At 43.2% G+C, this 26344-nt stretch overlaps 1 protein-coding gene across 1 annotated transcript in view; it reads right to left on the bottom strand.

Annotated features, from left to right (window-relative positions):
• LOC119650212 (xenotropic and polytropic retrovirus receptor 1 homolog) overlaps nt 1-26344 on the bottom strand; it is a 71277-nt gene that overhangs the window by 32825 nt on the left and 12108 nt on the right. Inside the window, exons 2-3 of the mRNA XM_038052777.1 lie at nt 19297-20482; nt 10246-10440 (exon numbers count right to left, since the gene is read on the bottom strand). Of these exons, the coding sequence (XP_037908705.1) occupies nt 10246-10440; nt 19297-20482 (1381 nt within the window). The remainder of the gene's footprint in view (nt 1-10245; nt 10441-19296; nt 20483-26344) is intronic.

The raw sequence follows: 26344 nt of genomic DNA, 5'->3' as shown, positions 1-26344 counted from the left end.
CTGCTGTGTACAGCAGATGCCCTTTCAGGTTCTCAAGGAAAGAAGTGGACTGCTGTGAGCCTATATTTGTACTTATCCAAGAGGAAATCCTCACAACCGCTTCCATCCGGAAAGCTTTTAGGAACACAAAGTTTTATCAACGGTTGACTGTCCCCAGAAATCTGGACTGGTCAGCAAACTTTTAGGAATACCGTGCTGACCAACTTTTCTGATGAAGTTTCCTTTTCTTTTAGAAACTAACAGAGGCTTTTGAAAGTAAATACGAACTAACGAACGAAGTACACACAAACTTCCCTCCACTGCGCACACCACTTCGAGTAATGATTTCGTCACTCCGTCCATTGCTGGGGAAGCCAACAAGAATGACGAAAAAAGAATCAGAAGCAAAGAAAAAATTCAAGAAGGAGGAGCAACAAGAAGGCCTGTTCAACTTTATCTGGCCTCAGAAAAGAACGAGAAGCAATTGGTGAATACTAAAAGCGTAAGTGCTTAATATCATATATGAGGTGAAATACAACCTCCACCAAAGTATTACTCGCAAAAAAATAAAAGCGGTAGAGCAAACACAGTGCCACAACCGCCAAAACTTGGGATAAATCCCCATTAAATAGTTCGGTAATGCACGAAGACTGTAATATATGTGGTTACCATTCACCCATTGGTGAGATATAACAAGTCAACCACACCTACATGCCATCGCTCCCGGTTACCCTCCTTTTCACTGCCGCTTCCATCTTCGATCACAATGCGTACGACTGACAGGCCTGCACGCCGACCAAGTTCTTCGTTTGAGGTAACTACATTTCCAGATTTTGCACAGGACAGTGAAAGCGGATCTCGCGCTGTCAACGCGTCGGACAACGTCCAGTTCGGTGTCACCGTTGTCAGAAACCACACTTCCTAAATATACAAATTAATCGACGCCTTCGATGATCCGCCCATTATCGCAGATAGGGAGAGTGCAATGACCCGTCAGATGGTTTTGCTGGCGTTTATCTCCAATCCAAATCTACTTGCTTCTCTTTCCCAATCCAAGGCCATTTGATCAAGGTCCATGACCCGGTGAGAGAGCAAACAGATATCATCAGCGTAATCGACGTGTTTGAGGAAAGATGTCATCGTCCAATGAATTCCTCCATGTCCTCCAGACAAGGCAGCGTAGATAACGCCACCGACAAAAAGAGGAAGTAAAATCGGTGACAGGATACAACCCTGTCGGACTCCGCTTTGGACTTTAAAATCCTCTAAGATTTTACCTAGGTGGAGCATGCGACGTTTTCCGACATCATGCGGTACGATTAAGAACCGTGGTTAAGTGTTCTTTCCACCTCTTTAGTTGTTCATCATCGTGGATGAGAAGTAGACCTTCACTGGTCCACCGAAAGATTTCCGACCACTTGCTAGGTCTTTCGTGATGACCAATGACGAGGCGATGGAAGTTGTAGAAATCCACAAATAACCCACCAATATCTTTGCGGCCGTGTTTCCCCATTACACGTCCAAACAAGGTATTATCAGCCAATGTCACCTGTAGGAAGCCCCTGAACGGAAGTTTCTGTTGATGCGTAGCACTGTACAATTGCGATGCTCCTTAACATGGACCCAAATTTTGCAGTTAAAAGTCTGTCAAGAACCGGGTCTCAGATGGTAGTCGTCTGAAGCAACCCGACACTGGATTCGCGTCTGCTACCACTCGACTCTCCAGAGTACAAAAGCACATTGCCGCAAGAGGTAGAGGAGTATTCGTCAGAGTCGCTTCATCTTACTTAGCTTAGACCCAGCACGTCTTTATATCGTTGGAATTCCTGCTCAAGTTGGGGAAAGCGAGCATTCCGGGAACGTGCGCGCATTCCAGAACAAACCATAGTCCCTTTTCCATAGCCAAAGATCGTTGCCGTGAGGTCAGTTCCTATTTGAGGCATTGTTGACATTTCGGTAGCAATAAAGTTTCAAAATGTTCAGGCTACTAGCCGACAAATTTCTATCTCTTTTAGTAACCGCTTACGACAAGGATGGAAGACTTTCAGCATATTCTTAAGCCAGAATTTATAGGGCGTCATAAGTATCCGGAGCCTCCCATGGAATTGAAATTTTGTTCGGTTGCAAAATTTTGTGACATAGATAGATAAGGCCCTTCACAGGTACAATCCATCGCCCACTAACCAATCTCATTGTAGACTTTCTATAACCACTTTTGAGCTTGCCCAAACGCAGAATGAAGTTTTCGAGGTGAAATATAATCTCCACAAAAGTATTAGTTTCAAAAAAATAAAAGTAGTGGAGACTTCGGACATTTTCCCGAAAATTATTCGGTAATGCACAGACGCATTAAGCGCACAAAAAGATCCGCTTGGGGATGCCCAAGATTCACAGCAGATGGTCTGCATTGCTGCAGCTGCGACCGAACTATAAAGAAAGGTCAACAGACACAAAACTCTTGACCAGCTCATTCTTGTCACCAGGAAATCTCCTCCTGAAACAGCCGCCCAACCAATCCTCAAGCAGTCACCAAATGACTTGTCGCTTTTGCGCCAATAACAATCAGCGACAATTCGCTGCAATTAAACTTATGCTTAACTTGTGGAGTTAAATAATGTTACATTTAATTCCGCACCTCTAATTTCATGCGTCCAATGTAGCACCTCCCTATTTGTTAATGACATTTCGACAGAAAATATCTACTGCATTTCAGAGGCCCTTTAAAAACAGGCATGACGTAAACTCCACCAGATATATCACTATCCGAAACAATAACACTCCCAGAGCTTAGTCGGAAGACTTTTTCAGGAGGTTGCCGAAGAGAACCTGTAAATTTCGATAACAATCCCAACGCTGGCCTCTTAGTTTGAAGGCTTTTTCAGGAGGTTGCTGAAGAGAACCTGCAGATTTCGAAAATTTATTATTACCGAATCATCAACAATACCTCGGTTATGAACCGACTTCACGACTACGATCTTTGGCTTCTAGAATGTGCGTATGCTTCACGACTACCATTTAGAGGCTCGCCAGAATGCTCGTTTTCTCCAACTCGAACGAGAAGTTCAATAACATAGACTGGACATTCTAGGCCTAACGAAATGTGAAGGTGGAACTCTGGAAAGCAATGCTCTCCCTTTTAACAGACTAATGCCTATATGTTTTTCAAGTGCCGGATTGTTACTGACGGCTACTGGAAAATACACTCCTTTGACCTGTTAGCGGTTTCTGAGAGAATCTTCATTGTGAAAGGTTCTGGTCCAGGTTAAGAAGGTCCCCAATTGTAGAGTGCTAAACAGCCAACACAGACTTCGATATTATGAACATCGATGCTTTCTATGAGCAACTAGAAGCAGCTAAGGCGAGGCTTCCTCAAAGTGATGTTATATGAGTGAGATATGACAAGATAACTTCCTCCTCCTCTCTGTAAATAATATCATTGTCGTTTTATTTGGATTTACTGAAAGTCCATGCCTGAAGCACCAATCAAATCAAAATTGTTGTGTATTTCTACGAACCGTTCCACATAAGCTTAAGCGTGGATTGCAAATTTTGAAGTTCAAGTAGTGCCTTTCGTCGATTCACGTAGCACTTTAACACACAGCAATCTCTGTGTTAGCATAGATCCACTGAATTGAAATTTCATCAACATCATGCTCTCTGACGGCATCGCAGAGGTTTTAGAAAGGCGGACAGTTAAATGTCCCTGCCATATCCATGAACACCTCCTCCTCTTGACACCTTCGAAAAATATTTCTTAGAAATTACTGTACGCGCTCAATGACCTCCTTTAACATCACTGGATAGATGCCATCCACACCAGGTGCTTTGAAGTGTTCAAAGGATAGTATAGCAGCTGTCACTTTTGGTGATCGTTTAGATTGCAAAGAAGGGCACCCGTTTTCAGTGGGATAGTTGGAATGGTATATGTTATGTGTGGTGCCTGCTGTCACAAAGATAATAGTTATGATTAACGTCGAACGCATCAATGAACATCTCGAAAGCTTGCTCAACAAGGAACAGGCTGGTTTTCGCTCCGGTGCGCGGTGTTTGGATCTTTCGGCAATTTCTCTTCGTCTATTTCGAGAAGACGTTCTATAGCGTAAACAACAAGGAGTGTATCTGGCGTGCTCTACGTAGGAGGGGCATTCCGCCAAAACAAATGCCTACTACCAAAGCGGCATATGATGGCGAAAAATGGAAAAAGGGGCAAGCATGGTTGGACTGAAGACGAACATCAACAAAACCAGGATCTAGTCTGACCCGACATCGCACTCTCCCTATCCGCATTAATGGGCATAGCATCGATCGATCAATTTGAATATCTAGGCGACGTGGTCTCTGGCAACGTTAACGTCCTTTCTGTCTTGCTATATGGGATTTACGATAAGCTATCTTCCTACACTTGTCTGGACATATCATCGGAGTACACTGGACTGATAAAGATTCAAACAAAAAAACTTGATCAGTGCACTATCGAGTTAAGAAGGCGAAAGTAGCAGGGTACATGAAGTTTCGACTCGAACGTTGAGCAGTAATGGTTAGATCAAACATTACGAAGGTGAAACAATTCTGTTGTTAGCTACGCCAGGCAGTGAAGCACACCCTCGCGAAATAGCTAACGAGTGGGTCAACACCTTTCCGGGAACGGCCAAGGTCCCTGAGAATATCGGCGTGATATGACCTTCCCTGGAGATGATAATAAATTTGGGGCGTGTCCGAATAGTTCAGTGGTTAGAGCACAAGGCTGTCGTACGGAAGGTCGCGGTTCAAATTTCATTGGTGGCAGTGGGACTTTTATTGTGATTTGACGTCGGATACCAGTCGACTCAGCTGTGAATAAGTACCTGAGTCAAATCAGGGTTATAATCTCGGATGAGCGCAATGCTGACCAAATTGCCTCCTACAGTGTACTGTAGTGTACCGTTACGATCTTGAATTAAGAGCTCTAGCACACTTCAAGACCCTAATCGAACATGGATTGTTGCGTCAACGATAATTGTTTTCATTTTGCGGGTCGTTTTCTCTTTACGCCAGTGTTAATCCACGCTTTCGTGTTTCCCTTTTGAACTTTTCTTCGTTTATGTTCCAGTCATCTAAACCCGTCGCCGCTATTTCAGCAATTTCGTGTATTCTGTTCTACTTACCCCAAGGGGCTGTTTTGCCTTTGAACATCCTGAGAGCGTCCACAAAATCATTCGCCCCCTCTGTACTCGCGTTCCATTCGGTCAAGATTTGTTCCAGCCATAAGTTCGATCAGCTTGAAAAATGTAGTTTCGAAGGAAATGGTTTGGAAATGTTCGGTGTGTTCTCATCGGAATGAAAACGGCTACGTCAAAATTTAAATATTTTGATATTTTTGCGCGGCAATTTTCCAGCACAAAAAAAGATGATTTTATGATTGATGATCAACGATTGAGGGAATCCTGAACCCGCCATCCACTTGATGGCTGTCGGAGCCAATTGGGAAGCAAACTACTCTCACTTTTTTGGTCCTCGGGCCGCTCTGGCATGGGCCAGAACCCAGTCTTTCGAAAGAGACAACTTATGGTTTCGTCCAGGGCAACAGCAACTCATCAGACGCCTTGGGAGCAGTTGTTCATTCCTTTATATTGATTCGTAAATATGCCAGCGAACGAAAATCTGTTTAACAAGTTCAGACCTAAGGCATCCGAAACAGAATTTGATTTTTTGTTGGGGGTTCAGGGAGTCTTGAGGCGAAATAGCAAGCTTACCTTTGTGCTTAAAATAAAAAACTTGTGTAAACACAAAACCTTATTAAAATCGGCCTACTCTCTGTCTACTCGTCACACGGATTTTTCTCGGTGTCGGTTATAGCGATTGACACCAAATTATGATAGAAAGGTGGGAACTGTGAACGCTCACGCATATAGTGAGTTATATCCTCTTACGTCGGATTTAATGGGGGTCCCCATACATGCAAAAGGGGGGTGTACATTTCTTTTTCATCAAATATAGTCATGTAGGGTATCTAATTAAAGGTTAGTACTTTTCGAAGGCGATCTTAGGTTTAACATTTGTTTAAAGGTGGGGAGTTCGGGGGGTCGAAAGTGATCATTTCTTTAACGGACCCATTCTCCGAAACTGCCCAATCGAGAGTTCTGAAAAAAATCAAGAGGTTGCCACCGTATGGTGCCTAGGCTCTGAAATACCCCCATATCCCCATATACCTGTTCAAATAAAGTTAATAACAGTACATTACTATAATTTTTAGTAATTGGCAGGAAAACTCCCCTTAAGTTGCTTCTAGAATCACACAGCAATGTAAGCTACATCATAAAGCATGATCCAACTAAATTTGGTGAAAATCACACTATGACTAACAAAGTTATATTAGGTCAAAGCTGTCGCTTCAAGACTTTGATGTCAATATCATTTCAAAGCGGATATTTTCGCATAATATATACATGTATTACGTGCTAGGTACTAATGGGGCAAATGCACACTCAAATGTCTTTATAAAAGAAATACACAAAACCTTTCATACCTGAAGCGTCTAGCTTCCGATTTTCCGACTTGTTGTACGTTCTATTACACAGACGTTGTAAAATTTCATATTTTAACTTGGTTATGCTAGGGATCAGTCAGTAGTCACAAATCTATAGAATATGTAGTTAAAATTTCAAGCGAGTCGGTTTAATAGTTTCCAAAATATTTACAAACGTAACCTTCAAAAATGTTATTTCAAATAAAACTCCTTTAATTTTTTTCAACTCAAAATCATTGATAATCAGAAGTTACAACTAATTGACTATGCCTGCACCATGGAGCAAACCTTTTGATTTACGAATATTTCATGAAAGGTCAATTCATGCATTTTAGATATTTCGGTTTAATAGTTTCTGAGAATGAGTCAGCGAAAGAAATTATCACTTTCGACCCACGCACTCCCTACCAACAAATGTAAAAGCGGCTTTGGAAAGTACTAACCGAGACCTTTCATTTGATACCCCACATTACTAGATTATATATTCGACGTAGAATCATATGACTCACTGCACGCGTGAGTGTTCACTGTTCGCACCTTTCCACCAACCGAGAAAAATGCGTGTGACAGACAGTAAACGGATTTTAATAAGGTTTTGTTTTACGCAAAACCTTAAAAAAATGCGTTATTTTCTCGGTCAGCCGATTAATGACCTCGAATATTATAAATCAAGTATTTTTTGATTAGACTAATTTTATAATTATTGAAATTATGGTTTGAAGGAAATTTAGATACATTATTTTTAAGGTTTATCAAAATCGATTCACTGGGTGTCTGTCTGTCTGTCTGTCACACACACTTTTCTTCAAAACGGCTAAACCGTTCCCAACGAAATTTGGTGGACAGATGGGAACTATGAAATCCCACGCATACGTCGAGTGGCATAAATTTAGGTGGAGTTTAAAGAGGGTCTCCCCGTACATGCAAAGGCGGGATACAAAAAAACTTTTCATCGGATATAGTCGTGTAGGGTATCAAATGAAAGATCTCAATTATTACTTTCCGCAGCTGATATTAGTTTAGTCGTGAATTGCAAATTGCGCGGGTGAGGAGTAGAAATTTACACACTTAAAGTGAGACAGAACTCATTTTCGGAAACTACCCAACCTAAAAATCCGAAAAAAATCAGGGTGGTGCGCTTGGATGAAATCTATTCCGATATCTGCTCAAAAGAACTTATTAACAGTATATTACCAACTTTTAGAAATTTACTGAAAAACCCGCTTTAAATTTATCCTAGGACTTCCGAATTTTGTACCAGCATAGAGGACAATATTTCGTATATAGGTGCTAAGTTATATCTATATATGTATATATGGATATTAACGCTAAAGTTATTGCAGTTCAAACTTAGCGATTTCGCGTGAATTAACTACTTCCAAAGCCATGCAAATAAGATACTGACGTCATAATTAACGGGAATAATTGACATTCGCCTGAAATATTAAAGTAGCATTTATGAAGAATCTACTTATCTGCAGCCCTTCTTAAAACACATATGTGAAATCTAATCTTCGAGAGATGTCCCATTCCGGCATCTGCTCAAATAAATTTACTAATAGTATATTATCAGCTTTTAGAAATTGACTAAAAAACTCCCCTTAAGTTCATCCTGGATGCTAATAATATTAAACTTAGAGTGTGAAGCGTATGAAGTTGACTATTATCAACACAGGGCTTCCCATCAAATGATTTATTTAAATCGATTTCTAAAAAATAGAGGGCAATGGAATTTTTAACTATGTGACACAGAACTTTCTTCAGCCTTTGTCCCGTTCACAAGCGGTTTCGTCATTTCATTTTATCAAATGCCTGATCAGGATGTAATCGCGAGGCCTTTAAATCCCCATCCAGCGTATCAAACCACCGTTGTTTCGGCCGGCTTTTTGGTTGCTTACCGTTGACTTCGATGTTCAGACCAATATTGGTAAATGAATTCTCGTTAGCGTGAATTACGTGACCACATCATCGAAATCGCATCACTCGCAGTTTTTCCGCGATCAGTGCAAACCCATATCGATCGCAGATATTCTCATTTCAGACGTGATCAAAACGTGTCACGCTACCAGTGCAATGCAACATCTTCGTCTCCATTACCGCAAGACACCGTTCATTGTCTTTTATAGTCGGCCAACACTCAGAACTATAGAGAGCGGCAGACGGACGACGCTGCCGTAAATTTTAGATTTGAGACGTGCGCTGATACGTGGATCACAAAAAAAACCAGTTGTGGAATGCCACTTCATCCAGGTTGCGTTAATGCGTGAAACAATTTCATTACGTAGTTCTCCATTGGCTGATAGCATTGACTCGAGATATTTAAATCACTGAGTTCTGGCAATGGCGGGTCAATGTTATCAGTCAATGGAAAACTGCGTTATGCTCCTCACATAGGGAAACACAAAACCTTTTATACCTGAAGCACCAAGCTTTCGGTTTCCCGACTTATTTTCTTTTTTTTTGGAAATAAAAATTGAGAAATGAATTTAGCAAGGTATATAGAAACTTGAAATTTTGTAGCTGCAAATTATGAAAATGCTTTTCTAGGAGCTCCAATAGATGTTTGCCGTTCACTAGCCAGAAATATTATCTCTAGAAATCCCCCGGCAAGGTACTCCAATCGCTACACCACATGGATGCAGAACGGAATTAGACAAAGGGATTGTTTCGCAACAGACATACTATTATATATTCCAGTCATGAAACAGAAAAGCTTTCTTCCGAAGAATTGAAACGAAATAATAACTACTCAACATTCACCAACATATTAAGCCAAATTTCCACATTCCTCAAACCCTTCATAACTCTGAACCAAATAAACGCAATTCAAAAGTCATTAAACTCCCAACTATTCCCACAGACATTGTTCCGCCACATTATCCATTCATGAGATATGCAATCCCGCCAAGATTACATTCAAATTATGAACCATTGCATAAAGATTTATGACCTCGAATTTGGGCAATATATCGTTTAACAACATCTATTGGAGCTCTGTAACCTGCTCCTCCCTCGATCGATCTCAATTATGTTATAGCTGAACCACTTTTGACTACAGCTCAATATCAATTGAATGGAATACCTGTCACATGCAATCCGGTATAATTACTATGGATCACTCTTTGGGAGTTGCAATGGACGCCAAAAAAAAACTTAAATCCATGCCAAAATTTCCTAATTTCAAATATAAATATCATAATTATTTCGTCTGCAAATGGATATAAAACGGGGTTTGTAAACGGTATTTAAATATAAGTAAAAAATTCAAAATGCCAGGCGAATTGCTATAATTTTACTTTCAATTGTGACTCTTCTCCCGGGGGCTATTGATTTCAATGTCATAGTCATTTTTCAAGTCGCAATTTTTAGTGTTTAGCATACACAGGCTGCATATTTATTTTTTTTTTCGATATTCATGCAAATATCCCCGTGCTCACTCTTTTTTAAAGCATATCAATACCAGCTACACACCATTAACACCCAAAAGCCTGCTAACCGCAAAAGCTAACAAGAAACTCGATCAGTTCAGTGGGTGATTACCAAACGGCGGCCTTGAAACAGTGAACTACCTTCATGACCATCGGACTACCACGCCATACCCCAACCCCACAAAAGCACTGAAACCCAAACAAACGGTCAGTGTCTTAACACCTGATATCTGGTTTGAAAAGATCTTTTGATATCTTTAGGCTAACATTTCCTCACTGCATAGTTAATAACAATAGATTGAGCTAATCTCGTCTGTGTCTCCGGCAACTTACCTGATGTTGTCTGTGTTTTGTATGAGAAAATCACCACGAAAAACGATGTTGCATATTTGGCAGCGTTCACGAGATGCGGGAAAGCCTCACGTGTATCGCGAAATCGACGAATACATTGGGCGAAACGAAACCAAGCTGGAAGCATGGCCACTATAGGACGTGATATCGAAAGATTTTTTATGCAAACTTGACCGTCTGTGAAGAAAAAAGAAAAGATATTTAGATAATGCAACAGATAACCTTGACTACAAATGGATAGATTTCAAATAATGACAAAAGCTATGCAGTGTGGCTGTGAATTTTTTTGGTTATTTCCAAAGGCATGAATATTTGATTACACCAACTTTGTGGGAGCACCAGTTTGGTAGAATAGGAGGTAATGAATTCAAACTACCTTTGCTGTGAATTAGGAAAACAATGATAAACTACTTCCTACACCTGAATAATTAAAAAATGCTATATGGGTCAAGGTTGGATGGAATTCGAAACATGGCTGTCAAAATAACTGACCCAATTAGTACTATTGACACTTTTATTCTTTTTATGGTGGAGCCTGTGCTTCCCTCCAGAAGTTAGTTTTACTACCGAAACCCCGGAAACAACCTGGCGTGTTCTCTTCATATTGCGCAGTCTATCTCTTAGGCCACGCGGGATAAATATGAGAGCAGATAACCTGCACCAAAGTGCTCCCCTTTACTGAGGAAGCCGACTGTGTCTCAGCGATGCAACTAAAAGTTTTAGTAGAAAATGCAGCAGCCTCCGATAAATGCAGCGCAGCAATGACGCTGAAAATGAGAAATCCTCTTAAGTCTATAAGTGTTAGGTTAAAACCGCTTTAGGTAAATTGTGTCTTTAGCTTCGGAGAGACTCCTTTGACATAACACAGATGAAGGTCAAAGAAGGATATTGTTACTGCACCAATTTCACAAGGTTCCACATTAGGACCTCTACAATTAAACATACGCTCTAAAGGCGGCTCCGTTGGTTGATTTTGCAGACGAGTAGGTGGTTTTTTTTTTTGGGAGTAGGGTAAGTGAATGCATTTACGCACAGAGTGTTGGATTCCCGCAACAATACATTGTCGGACTACAAACTAAATACTTCCCTGCCATCAGAGAACTAGCCTAGAACCGCTTGACACATGACTCCGAGCTAGCCCTCCTGCTTTCCTCGCTTTGGGGGCCTCCAAGTCAGGGAATCCCTTTCACTAACGGGAAGAGAGTGGAGGAAGGGAGTTGATTGTTCAGGAAACCCCTTACTATCCGTCCATCTGCCGGTCGATTTCAATCTACATCTTTCAACAAAACTCCAGCTGCAGCGCTCTTCAACATCTCTCAGACAATGTTGTCTGGAGGGAGCTCCTTTCATCATCATCATCAATGGCGCAATAACCGGTATTCGATCTACGCCTGCCTTAATAAGGAACTCCAGACATCCCGGTTTTCTGGCAAGGGTCCACCAATTCGATATCCCTAAAAGCTGCCTGGCGTCCTGGCCTACGCCTCCTACATCTTCTTTTTCCACCATTGATATTACCCTTATAGCCTTTTTGGGCTGGATCATCCTTATCCATACGAATTAAGCGACCCGGCCACCGTAACCTATTGAACCGGATTTTATCCACAACCGGACGGTCATCGCTCATAGATTTCGTCGTTATGTAGGCAAAGGAATCGTCCATCCTCATGCAGGGGACCAAAAATTCTTCGGAGGATTCTTCTCTCGAAAGCGGCCAAGAGTTCGTAATTTTTTTTGCTAAAAACCCAAGTCTCCGAGTAATACATGAGGAGTGGCAAGATCATTGTTTTGTACAATAAGAGTTTAAACCCTATGGTGAGAAGTTTCGAGCGAAACAAGCTGAAATAGGCCCTGTTGACAGCCAGCAACCGTGCGCGGATTTCATCGTCGTAGCCGTTATCGATTTTCGACCCTAGATAGAAGAAATTATCAACGATCTCAAAGTTGTAGTCAGTTTTTCCATCGCTTGCCGTAGAGAGAAAATCTGATCTATTGCTGATTTGCTTCGAGTGAAGCCTCTTCGGTATGTGCCAATGATGTTCAAGGCATATGGGGCTATCCAACCTGGCAAAATAGCGGAGAATATCTTATAGATGGTACTCAGCAACGTGATACCTCTATAATTGCTGCACTGCGTGATATCTCCCTTTTTATGTATCTCTGTCTGTTTCATCTTTTACAAGAGAAAAAGGTGTGTTGAGCATTGACCGCCACTCCATTGCAAAACACACAATCAGAAGATCGCGCCTTCCCAATCTTGTGCAGGTAAGACTGAAAACCTCCATGCCCGCTTAGAAGTTGGGTAAGGAAGTAATCAATCTCACGGTACGTTCGGTCCAACCATTGGTCTAAATTGTCGATGAGCCGCGCAGTGCATCTGCCTCTTGGCCCATTTGGCCAAGAAAGTTGCCACTCGGTAAGGGTGCGTTGACGTTGTTTACAGGCAACCACCTGTCTTAATTTTTCGCCCTTACGACGGTAGATATTTTTACGCTCCTTGGCAAGGAGGACAAAGAGGATCACTCCCGCGATCACCATCACGGCTGGTTCTGAGACAGTGAGATAAGCAGACGCCACTCGCAAAGCTCCCCGTCTTTGCAATTGAGCAAGGTGATGCTCCTCCTTGGCAAGCGCATCATCCCATACCTCCGCGCCATAGAGCAGCATCGACTGCGTTTGTCATTATCCGACTCAGGGCCGCAATTCCAGCTACAGCCCTGTCCGCTGCTGCTTTAATTTGCTCGAAGAAGCTCATGTTCGAATCGAGCATTAAACCAAGGTATTTAACCGCTGGTTTTGACTCTATAGTCAACTCGCCGATCGATAAGGACGCAGGGTTGGGGTTCCCCTTCTGATCAAGATGGCTACTTCCGCTTTTTCCAGCACAAGGCTGAAACCGTGAGCAATCATCCATACGCTTACCCGTCGCATCAATTTGCCAAATTTGCTTTGCGCCTGTTCAACAGTGCGTCCGGCAACAAGTGCCGCAACGTCGCCTGCATAACCGACCAAGCGCGACTCTTCGGGCATTTCGAGTCTCAGCAGACTATCAGAGGATTTCCATCCTAATTTAGCGCTCTAGCGTCTCATAGAGCAGGAAGTGGTTTTTCAGATAATCCCCCAATATCCGCAAGAGATAGCTTGGCACGTGGAATGAGTTTTATAATGTGCCTAGCATATCTGTCCATCTTACGAAATTGAAGGCATTTCTGGCATCAAGAGTTATGAGGAGCTTTATCCGTCTAGATCGGCAGCTGTGTGCCTCGACTCAATGAACCGCATCCACGACTTCCATAATACCATTCACTGTTGATCTCACTGTCTTGAACCCGAAATGCCTTGGGGATAAGTCCCCGGCAGCGCGGATCGCTTTAGCGAGTCTATTCCTGATGAGCTTCTCGAGCACTTTTCCGGCAGTGCAAACAAGCGTTACACGCCCCAAGCAGCAAATCTGACCTTTGGCGGAACACCAGTTTGTCAACTTCCGCCGGGATACCATCCGGACCTGGCGTCTTCTTGTTTTTCATAGTGAGAACCGCTTCTGTGGGCTCTCTCATTATGAAAAGGGGGCAATCTTCGACGCTTTCCGCGCTATTGACATCAACTCGTACAGGATGTCTGAGGAATAATGCCCGTACAATGCAGTCCATCTGATCGGTCTTTAGTATATTTAGCCTTCGCAGAGCCCCGATTTTCCGTGTAACAAGCTTATAACCAAGCCCGACGGGTCCTCATTCACCTCGTTGACCAAGTTCTGCCCGCCGCGACCTTTGTTTTAATTTATCCTGTTGCGAGCTCTCCATTTTGTTGATCCTCCTCGTTGACGTGTAAGCGTTGTTTCAAACGGTGGAGCTTATGTGACTTCCTCCGAAGGTCGGCAATTTCTACCATCCACCAGTCCAAGAAGGCTTGTTACGTTGAGGCATGGAAGCCTGTCGTTATCAGGTTCATCACTGAATTTACGCGTCAAACCACTTCGAACGTGATGTACTGGTGACCACTTGGCGAGAAGTCCACCAGGAAGACAGCTCTGATCCATTTTCTTCGGGTTTCATCACATAACGGATTTCACTAAGGACTTCTGCAAATACCTTGCCTTCCGTAGGCTTAATGAGCAGAGTCGACGTTCTAGTCCTTCTTCGTTTCCCCGTCTTTTCTGCTATTGGCTTTTGGTTTGCAGCCTCCTTGTCTTTCGACAGAGGGGTCTCTGGAGGCGTAGTTAGTTGTTTCCTTTTATCCTTCTTCACATTCTTTTTTTGAGCCCTGGAAACTATTATCATCATCATCATCATCAACGGCGCAACAACCGGTATCCGGTCTAGGCCTGCCTTAATAAGGAACTCCAGACATCCCGGTTTTGCGCCGAGGTCCACCAATTCGATATCCCTAAAAGCTGTCTGGCGTCCTGGCCCACGCCATCGCTCCATCTTAGGCAGGGTCTGCCTCGTCTTCTTTTCCTACCATAGATATTGCCCTTATAGACTTTCCGGGTGGGATCATCTTCATCCATACGGATTAAGTGACCCGCCCACCGTAACCTATTGAGCCGGATTTTATCCACAACCGGACGGTCATGGTATCGCTCATAGATTTCGTCATTGTGTAGGCTACGGAACCGTCCATCCTCATGTAGGGGGCCAAAAATTCTTCGGAGGATTCTTCTCTCGAACGCGGCCAAGAGTTCGCAATTTTTCTTGCTAAGAACCCAAGTTTCCGAGGAATACATGAGGACTGGCAAGATCATAGTCTTGTACAGTAAGAGCTTTGACCCTATGGTGAGACGTTTCGAACGGAACAGTCTTTGTAAGCTGAAGTAGGCTCTGTCGGCTGACAACAACCGTGCGCGGATTTCATCATCGTAGTTGTTATCGGTTGTGATTTTCGACCCTAGATAGGAGAAATTGTCAACGGTCTCAAAGTTGTATTCTCCTATCCTTATTCTTGTTCGTGCTTGTGTTTGACCAATGCGGTTTGATGTTGTTGGTTGATTCGTCTTCGGTGCTGACGTTGCCACCATGTATTTTGTCTTGCCTTCATTGATGTGCAGCCCAAGATCTCGCGCCGCCTGCTCGATCTGGATGAAGGCAGTTTGAACGTCTCGGGTGGTTCTTCCCATGATGTCGATATCGTCAGCATAGGCCAGTAGTTGGGTGGACTTGAAGAGGATCGTACCTCTTGCATTCACCTCAGCATCACGGATCACCTTCTCGAGGGCCAGGTTAAAGAGGACGCATGATAGCGCATCCCCTTGTCGTAGACCGTTGTTGATGTCGAATGGTCTTGAGAGTGATCCTGCTGCTTTTATCTGGCCTCGCACATTGGTCAGGGTCAGCCTAGTCAGTCTTATTAATTTCGTCGGGATACCGAATTCTCTCATGGCCGTGTACAGTTTTACCCTGGCTATGCTATCATAGGCGGCTTTAAAGTCGATGAATAGATGGTGCAACTGTTGTCCATATTCCAACAGTTTTTCCATCGCCTGCCGCAGAGAGAAAATCTGATCTGTTGCTGATTTGCCTGGAGTGAAGCCTCTTTGGTATGGGCCAATGATGTTCTGGGCGTATGGGGCTATCCGGCCTAGCAAGATAGTGGAGAATATCTTATAGATGGTACTCAGCAACGTGATACCTCTATAATTGCTGCACTGTGTGATATCTCCCTTTTTATGTATGAGACAAATTATGCCTCGCTGCCAATCGTCAGGCATTGATTCGCTGTCCCACACCTTGAGCACAAGTTGATGAACCACTTGGTGTAACTGGTCGCCTCCATATTTAACCAATTCGGCTGTAATTCCATCGGCTCCTGGCGACTTATGATTTTTTAGCCGATGAATTGCACGGACTGTTTCTCCTAAACTTGGTGGTGGCAGTATTTGTCCGTCGTCTTCAGTTGGCGGGACCTCCAACTCGCCGATGTTCTGGTTGTTCAGTAGCTCATCAAAGTACTCAACCCATCGCTCTAATATGCCCATTCTGTCGGAAATCAGATTTCCCTCTTTGTCTCGGCAGGATGAGCATCGAGGTGTATAAGGCTTCATCCTGCTGACTTGTTGGTAAAACTTCCGCGCCTGGTGCGGTTGCTCCCTGTACTTTTCTAGTTCACAGACTTCTCCCTCAGGGACGTCGTCCACTTTTCTCCTTTTCCCCAGCTTGCTTTACAGTGGGCTGTCTGCAGTCCTTTTGGCGCAGGCAGCATTCTCAACGGGGAGTGGAGCTGTTTATGCTTTCCAATCGTCTTCGGCTGCTCTCCACGTTCACCTGTTGAAGGAGATGCGATCCAATAGGTTCTCCAGTTCCATCAGCCCGTTTTTGGCGCCTTTGCTGACGTTCCTCTGGAGGAACGTTGCCGACCACATACGCTTCATGTGGGATTGTAACTGCTCGTCCATATGGCCTTTTTCCGGCTGCTGTACAGGTGCTTATATTAATCGACAATGTCTACCTCTGAATTGCTAGTTGTATATCACAAAGAATCGTATCCTTTTGGAAAGCCTCCGGGGTCCAACCGGGCAACCCATTTGACATCTCAAGAAAAGGAGGAACCCAGGCAAACGCAAAGTATAATTTCACTAGCTTCTCAGCGATGTGTTCCTACAACTCAACTGGAATCGTGTGAGTTTGCAAGCTTACAGAAAGTATCGAGCACTTGGCCGCTGATTAAGGACGTTATTAGTTTTCAAAGGAGACAATAAACTAAAGCAACGACAGTTTTATCGCACGATGAGATTTTTAAAGTCATTTCTTCGTTTCTCGTGGGTATAACCTAGTGCGGGTTTCCAAGTTTCTTAGAAATCCCCAGGGTTTGCAGATTGTTTTTCACAATGGTCTGGACCATGACTGGGTCCTCATTGAAGTCACCACCACAAGGAAGTACCTTGAAGTTATGAATGTGAGCAACCATAAGTGGACAAATCCATATAAACGGAACGCTACCTCCGATACGCTTGGTGATGTTAGTTTTCCTCCTTGCTAGAGCTGAATGCAATGGACAATATTTGAATCAGTCTAGTAGGCAATCTAGTGTGGTTCATTATTTAGCTGTAATAGGAGGGAGCGAAAGACACCGCACTGCATAGCACCAATTTGGTATACGTATATTTTAAGGGGCTTCCTTAGACTTTGTTGCTACAAGGATTAAATGGTGCAAAGTATCGTTAGAGAACACAGCGAATATGACGAATATGAAATTTAGGTGATGAATGGAGATGCCCATCCTTTCAGCAAATTCGTGCGCTTCGTGACCCTCTCTAAAAGTGGAGCCAAGGCTATTTTAAAGAGGAGTGAAGACAGGACGTCTTTCTTTTTGAGGTTTACTGGGTCGTAGGAGCATCATCCAACTGAGGGCAAAAATCAAAAGGGTTTAAAACCCCCTTTTACCAATTCTGTGTTTAGGCTCTCTATGAACTCTTGAGGGGCGAAAGCATTGTCTAAAGAACCATGGCCAGAAAACCTTCGGTGTAGCATCTGTTTAGAATCAACTAGAACACTGCGCCTCCAACCAATGAGCCTCGTCGAGCCTCGGGATTCGCTGCTTAGATGTTTTTAGGATCCACTGAATACGACGCAAATGTATGAGGGCTGATTATTCTTTAATACTTCCATGCTCTCGGGGAGATAAGAAACAGACGATGGATGTTTGACGTGAGTTTTAGGAACCTTATGAATATACTGCAGTGATTTATATTTATCCATAAAAGTACGCTAACTACAGCATCAAATTCAAGCTGTTTTTCAGGGTATTCCAATATAGCGCAAGCCGAAGAAAAATGTATAAGCCATTGTACCTATTGTAGAATAGTCTTCTGTGAGACTTGCTGGGAATCCCAAGAATGGGCAATTGCTTAGCAGAGGGAGTAATCTACATCTGTGGACTATTCCCCCCTTCACTTGGGTAGTAACTGTGTCACATAGAATGAATCGACCTCATGAAGGGTTTAGGGGCACAGGGGCATACGTCAGGGTTGGATGACCATGTACGGTTGTGAATAACGGCTGCGTTAACTTCAATGGTGAGAATGCAGGCGATGAAAGGAGTGGATGAGCTGCCTCCACCTGCTGAGGATAGATAAGGGCCAGCCGTCGATTTTTATTCGAGATAATAGACCAGACTGTTTGCTCAAAACAATGACTGAAAACGATAAAGTAAAATCAAATTTGTATCGAGAAAGTAAAGTAATGGTTACTCTTTTTTGGCTGGTCGACGAGCCCCGTGAGATCTCTGTTTATGAGTATTCTACTGGAGGCTAGAGCATGGACCAGTTCGTTGGCATGATTTTCCGGGTTCGAGTAACGAGGTCACCTCAAATCTCCTCTAACAATCAAAACAGATGAAGTTATTATTCAGAGAGTAAACACTGAAGCAATTCATATAAAAGTCCCGCGAAACTGTGATGAGCGCCACTATCCTCTTCAAGTTCCAACCACTTTCCATCCAAACGAAGGGCTCAAGTATCAGAATGTGCCACAAGTAGAGGTTGGAAAGTTGGAATAGTCCAACTATGGTGATTCCGGGAAAATAATTCAAACAGTAGAGCATACACTGGGTAGCATGGCTAGAAGAACTGGCCAATTAAAAGACAAAAATTATAGGTCTTTACGACTCGAGATAAGGAGATAAAAATCACTTTAGAGCCTCTTAAGTATAGCAAAGGTTTAAGCCTTCGAGTGTTCGATTCTAAACCAAACTTCGGTTAAGAAGAGACGATTAAAACAAGTTTCTTCTTGAGTAGTACGGGGTCTAGACCTACACTAATAAGGCACTCCAAAATCCCAATTTTATGTCTAGGTCTACCAATTCGATATCTAAGACAATTGTCGGAGTCCTGGTTCACTCCTTCTCTGCATCTGAGGCAGTTTCTGTAGTATGTTTTTTCTACCTAACCAATTAATAAAAAAAAACAGAGAACTCAGTGCTCAGTGCTCAGTACTCAGTACACCTCCAATGGAGGTATGGAAGTATGCCATCAGCCCGATGGCGTTAAGAAACATAAATATAATCTTTGATAATTACTTGAATCTAATACTAACTCACCTGAAACTCTCTCCCAGCTTGGATTTATTGTGAAGAAACACAAAAAGTGTTGTATATCCAAAAAAGCAGGAACAATGCTATTCAGTTGATCAGCCATCCAGAAATCGGCGAAGGTCACATAAAAGAATGGAGCCAAAAACACCCGTCCAATAACTTTAATTGCCCAAAATCGAGCTTCATGCGAGAATGTTTTAGTCGGGTTAAACAAAAACAATGTCATTAGCATGTACAGCATTATTGGCCCGGAATATGTAGGAATACTCAACGCATCACTAAATATAAAACAGAGAACACATATAGCCCAAATCACTCCGAAAATCGCGGCAAATTCCATAATATGTTGCTCCGAAAGATGATTTCTAGGATCCAACTCGAAGATCAGTACGTGATTTACTCCCGAAGACCGCCAACCATAAACGTTGACACCCCACAGAAACAGAAACTCGATGATCAAGAGCGGTCCTCGGAATAGTCGCGAAGCAATTCTCCAATCATCATCAATTCCATGGAATATCGCGGACAAAATAACCGCAACTAGTAAAATCACAAATGCTCCAGAAAACAGTCCAACCTTGAACGTTGTCCAAGGACTCTGTTGCTCGCCTAACGGGGGGACTCTCAGTCTTTTCATCGCCTTCTGCCTGTCGCCTCGTTCAATGTCCTGCGTGAATCGAGCTTCAGTTTCTTGAATCAACCGGTCAATGTCCTTATTCGTGTGAAAATGGGAAGTCTCGACATGATCACATCTCCACTTGGCTCCGTAATCCACGGATAACAATTTGTCATGCTTCTTCAGTATCTTGCGAAACCCAGTGAAATTCAAATTCTGATAATTCTGCAACAAAATCAAGCCCAAATAAAATTCACTGAAGGCTAGTCGAAGATCTTGGATTTTCCGGGCTGGGACATTTTTCTTCCGTAAAGGATTTTTTGTGCGCCAAGCTTTTTGCTTATTAACCATTCCAACCTCAAGGGCCTCAGTGAGTTCACTTCGTAAATTTCCAAATTTTCTTGTAGCCTCTGCAAGCTTTTCGGAGTAGAAAGTATTGATTTTGGCAAGCTCTTTGTCGCAGTAATGGAAGAACTCTTCGTCAAATTTGGCGAAATATCTGCTGACGACCTCAGGATCAGCCAGTTCCGATGATGGCGCTTGCTCTACGGCGGCATAAAGCATGGCTTTCATTTCCTAGTGATAAGAAAGTGAAAATTTTGGTTTTAATATATGATAATTTGAAAATTATTCACGATTATTTATTACATTTTAAATATCAGGCAAGAGTTAAATTTGAAATTACATATCTGGAACCATTTGAGATAATTCTAAAACCAAAGTCTGCACTTATGCGATTTCGAATGGGCAAAAGACGTATTTAAATTCCCTCAAATTATCCATTTTATCTATTTGATGAAAGCACAGCGATACGACATTCTTGTGGGGCCGAAAACCAGTAGTTGCCCTGCTGAAACCACCCACATAGAATAGAATTCTATATTTTGATCCAGAACCCAAAACCAAATATCTGAATTGTAACACGAGAATATTATCCACAAATGAAAATTCGACACACCAACGTAGAGCGACTTAATTAAAATCCTTTGTTGCAATGTGCAAAGCTCTCCACCCCCGCCACATACCTAAACAAGGAATGCATAAAATTATAAATTCACAGAATTCAATTCTAAAGTGCATTTATTTGAACCATAATCACGATATCCTGGCTGGATACAATGGCTACTATCACGTCCCAGCTCGTCATCCCTACAGAGTGGAATCATTAAGAACAGGACCCGCAAGAGATCTCAATAGTGATCCCAGTCGCATCTTCATCACGTTTTCCAACATAATTTTTCTAACCGGGTCATGACTTTTAATTAACCTTAATTGAGTTCGCTATCGAATGGGGCAAGTCCACAAAGTCCTGGATACAGTCTTGTTGCTATCCTGTTCGATAGACATTACGCAATACGTCCGTGAAGTATCTTGTCTTTCTCCGCTACTTTGCTATTCTCATTTTAATTGTTTCTCACTGTATTGCTGAGGGATTGAACACGAACAGGACTATGCTCGCAGAAAATAAAAATTATTCAGAATTGAGGATGTTGTTTTAAGCAAGTTTAGCAGGATGTTCCCAAAAGAGCGGCGGTTTGGTGGAAAGTAAGCAGAGGCACAACAACAAAGTACAGCTTTCTGTGTATCCTTTTAGGCAGCTAAATGAGTCGGAGTGAAATAACTTCGACATTGTGATTGAATTATCCAGAACAGTTTTCCTCAATGTTTACTGTTTGCTTAAATGAATTTTTCGTGTTTTCAAAGTATGTATTGTATTTGCAAAAGAAATGAAACACGAGGAACTCTGTAGCGACTCACCACCGTCTCCCCTGAGGCTAGAAAGTAAGGTTGTAACAATTCCTCTTCTCTGTAAGAAGAGTGTATCAAGGGAAAGTTTACTCTACAGCCGACGTGTCTGGCTTCCCGTAACTACCTAACAAATGACGACGAATAAGAGGGTCAGAAACCACACAGAACAGAACAGAAGTGGGAAACGTGGCAGGTGGCCGTAATGTGTCATGAGAACTATCATAATACTTCTTTTCGTGTGAACGGCACCCGGAAGAAAAAGACCTTCCGGTTGCAGAAACACCCTCCAGAAAGAAATTGATTTTTACCATCCTAGCTTCAGTGCTCTGTGCCTAGAATAAACCTACCCAATGAGTGGAGTTACCGAATCTCCCATCAGGTGCGTCCTTTTGTGCGGATTAGGAAACGCTCGGAGGATACGTACGAAGGCACGCATGGAAAGAAAAACTGCGCGCAGAGGCAGGTGGAGTCAACAGTGCTGGAAAGGTGGGAGCGAATGCCCAAACACCCAATCGTGATGTGGCAAGGTTTAAAAATTCACTCAAAACCTTCCTCGCTTGTCGTAAAAAGCGACTAAAAAGGGTAGAAATTTGTTGGGTCACAACCTGCAAATTTTGAAACTTTGTTGCTACCGAAACGTCAACAACGTCTCAGATAGGGGCTAACCTCACGGCAACAACCTGTGGCTATCGAAAACGAACTATGACTGGTAGCTGCAGTGTGCGCGCGCTCCTCGACAACGGTAGCGAGGGTCCTTAGAATGTTCGCTTTCTCCAACTTAAGCAGGAGTTCCAGCAATGCCCAGGGCCTAAGTGAAGTAAGATGATGGGACTCTGGAGAGTACTCCTCTTCCTCTTGCCACACTAATGGTAAAGTGCTTTTATACTCCGCAAAGCCTAGTGGTAGCAGACGCAAATCCGGTGTCAGGTTGCCTCTCACGGCCACCGCACTCTCTTGACCTGCGAGCCGGTTTCTGGCAGACTTCTAACTGCAAGATTTCGGTCCATGATAAGGAGCATCACAATTGTATAACGCTACGCACCAACGAAGACTTCCGATGTAGTGGAGAAGGATGCTTTCTATGAGCAACTAAACGCGGTTCAGAGGAAGCTTCCTAAAGGTGACATTCTGGTCATGGTGGGTGATCTCAATGCCAAGGTGGGATCTGGCAACACCTTGATCGGGCATGTGATGGGGCAACACGATCTTGGCGACCGTAACCGTAATGGTGGGAGGTCCGTGGTTTTCTGAAACTCATCATTGGTGGCACATCGTTCGAGCACAGCGCCTGCCATAAGGTCATTTGAGTTTCAAATGACCGACGCCGTACGAACAATCAGATCGACCATTTCGCGATCAATAGTAGATTTAGAAGTTGGCTTTTGGATGCACATAACAAGAGATGCGCTAACATCGGCCTCGAAAGGGATCACCATCTGATTATCGCTCACGTTCGCTTGCGTGTTGCGTCCGCTAATTCCCCCAGGGTTGAGTAGGGGGGAGCTACGACCCCCTAAGTTCAACATCGCCCCTTTGTACGACTCAGCTGTCGGTCGAGAGTGGGAGAGCTATCTTGTTGATTGAACGACACATATACTGGATGGCTGGGCTGAGAATATCGATGAATATTGTGCCGTCATCAAAAGGGTTCTTTTCTCGGATGCTACACAGATGACTGGCTAATTGCGAAATCGTGGAAGCGAATCAATGAATGGAAGGGTCAGAGTGAAATTATGCGGTGTTTCCAACGATTAATTAATTGAAATAATAAAACTTGTTGTTTCTTTTTCGTTGGTGTGGGTATTTATTCTTGCAAATACCGATATTTCGGGGTGCAAACAAGTTGCACTGATGAAGGGAACAAGTGGTTCCCGAAATATCGGTATTTGCAAGAATAAATACCCACACCAACGAAAAAGAAACAACAAGTTTTATTATTTCAATGAATGGAAGGGGTTGAAGGCTCTATTGGTCGAGTAATGGCGTGCGTGACGCGCTCAAGCTCGGATACCGCGGTAAATCCCAAGAAGTTACGAAGTACGCCATAACAGAAAATAATTTGCTATTGCGCTGGTCAGGGAAGCGAACAACGCGACAGATCGCGATGATTTCAGAACTGTGAACCGCATCACGGAAGAGCTTGCATCTTTCGATGGACATGTGAAAGACGTCAATTGTCGGCTTCTCATCCACGATGATGAAAGACTAAAGATGTGGAAAGAACACTTCACCATGGTCCTTAACCGTATTATATCCGGTGTGGTTCCTCCTCTTGTGGATGAAATGGCTAGGCATCGTAACATGCCGGTACGTACTGCTAATCCAAGCAGAACAGAAATCATTTCGGTCATCAATGCATTCAAACAGAGTAAAGGGCTTGACGGTATCCCCGCGGAGTTATTTATCGCTGAACCTGCATTTACTGCAGATTTTCTGCTTCCACTCGTACGCAAATCTTGATCATCTGAGACCTTTCCCAGAGAGTGGAAGAAAGGGATGATCGTTAACATTCCAAAAAAGAATATACCATTTGAGTATGACAATTGGAAGGGTATTTGCGTCCCCCTGCCTTTGCAAGGATAATAGCTAAAATAATCCTGGAATGCATCCATAAACATCTCGATAGTTTGATCGACAGAAAGCACGCTGGTTTCTGCTCCGGACCCTCCTGCATTGACCAAATCAACAACCTACGGATCATTTTGAACCAGCGCGCGGAATTTAGATCTGCGCTCCATCGGCTCTTCCTCGATTTCGAGAAAGCTTTCGATAACGTGAACAGGCAGTGCTTCTGCTTGACGCAAGAGGCGCATTCCGAAGAAACTATTAGCTATTATCAGATGGCGACAGTACCGAGGCAAATTGTCGAAGGTTTTTGAGGTTCACAGCGGAGTCCGCCAGGATTAATCCTATCACCGATATTAGCTCTTCTTATTATCGGTGAAGTTCTCTTTGCTGCCCTGTCCAGACTATTAGGAGGAATTTAATGGATGATAAAATCCTTCCTCAAACACCTCTCTCTCTACTCTGATTGCATCTGTTTGCTCTCTCACCGTCTCACGGGATAATGAACCTTGGCCAAATGGCTCTGGATTTGGAAAGCGAGGCAACTAGAATTTGATTGAAGGTAAACACCAACAAAACCAAGGTCCTCAGTCTGCCGGGCCATCGCACTCTCTTCATCTGCATTAATGGGCGGGGCATCGAAAGCGTCGATCAATTTGTTTAAATAGTAAGCGTGGCTTTGACGACGCGCACCAAACTAGATGTTGCCCAAACGCACGTAAAACAACAGGGGACCGAAGCGTCTCGGAAGGTCATGGAGGGAACTCCTTTCAGGGAACCGTAAGCGATAGGGCATAGGTTTCGTTGACCAAGTAGTGAAGGGCAACCATGTATGTTCAAAGTCACGCAAGAAACGCAGGTGATACTTTCTTAACATAAGGCAGGTGAAAACGCGGGGAAACGAAGTAGGGATGACATTTATGAATCCGGCGAGTGGCCCAAAAGAAAAAAGTCTCTAAACCGAAAAAGCAGAGTCGGCAAAAATTTTGGGGAAATTTGAGAAATATGAGGAAATGCTAGACCGCCTGGGATTGGACGCAAGAAACAGGTGCCCTGCAACTATTGCCTGCTATTTCAACGCGTATGCCTTGCAATAGGGAACTCAAATATCGAACACAAGGGACTAAATCCTACTTCGTACATTGGAAGTGTGCCCACTTTCCGAAGCAAAGATTAGGCTCGCTCGTCGACATTGTGCATCTAGCTTCTCCCATAAGTAATTAAGGAGGCATTATACCAAAGATAGCTGTAACCGGTTACTTAGGTTAGATAATCGAGTGTTGCCTCTGGGAGAACTGTTTGGTACGCATAAGATTCCCATCCAAGTTGAATACCTCCCCGTTTTTAGGGAGAAGGCAAAATGGAGGACGTCAACGATAACAAGAAGCAGTAATATCGGTGACCAGGTGCAACCAAGACGAACCCCGCTTTAAACTATAGCGGAAATGCGGTTATCAAGAAAATGTCTAAAAATCTTTTAGTTTAAGTCGAGGTGTGAAGCAAAAAAATCTGTTCTCCCAAAAGACACACTGTGCTAGTTGTCACCGCTTTATTGCAATCGTTTGCCTTTGTATGGCTCGGAATCGATTCCTTCCTGTTCAGCTTTCTGTAGTAAAGCCGGCGCAGATTCATCTTTCAAATGTGACTTCATCCTCAAACACTGTAAACAGAGTTCCTGCATTAGCGCATAAAGACATACATAATCGCCTAAGCCATGAGATTTGCCCGCATGGCACTTTTTAGTTCTAATAAGAATTCCCACCTCTCAGGTTGCATAAAGTTTGAATATGATAATCACTTGCAAAAAATCCAAACTCAGCTTCAGACAGTCCAAACCCATTTGAGAAAAGAGCAAGAAAAAATCATTATAGTCGGAATGGCCATGGAGCACCCAGGGGTATCAGTGCGCAGGTGGGGTAAACTTCATTCGATCAAATTGTATTTAATGACAAGCCCGGATATTTTTATCGGCAAAAGTAGTGACTCCTCTGTGAGTTGAGGGCTGAGAATTCACTCAAAATATACCACACTTGCCGTAAAAGCCGACTAAACGGGATAAAGATTTGGGGCTAATCCCCCCGCAATACCGAAATATATTTATACCACACAGTGACCATATCAAGG

This window comes from Hermetia illucens, chromosome 2 (assembly GCF_905115235.1).
Source record: "Hermetia illucens chromosome 2, iHerIll2.2.curated.20191125, whole genome shotgun sequence".
In the NCBI taxonomy this organism is placed as follows: Eukaryota; Metazoa; Arthropoda; class Insecta; order Diptera; family Stratiomyidae; genus Hermetia; species Hermetia illucens.
This window is presented reverse-complemented; position numbering and strand designations above follow the sequence as displayed.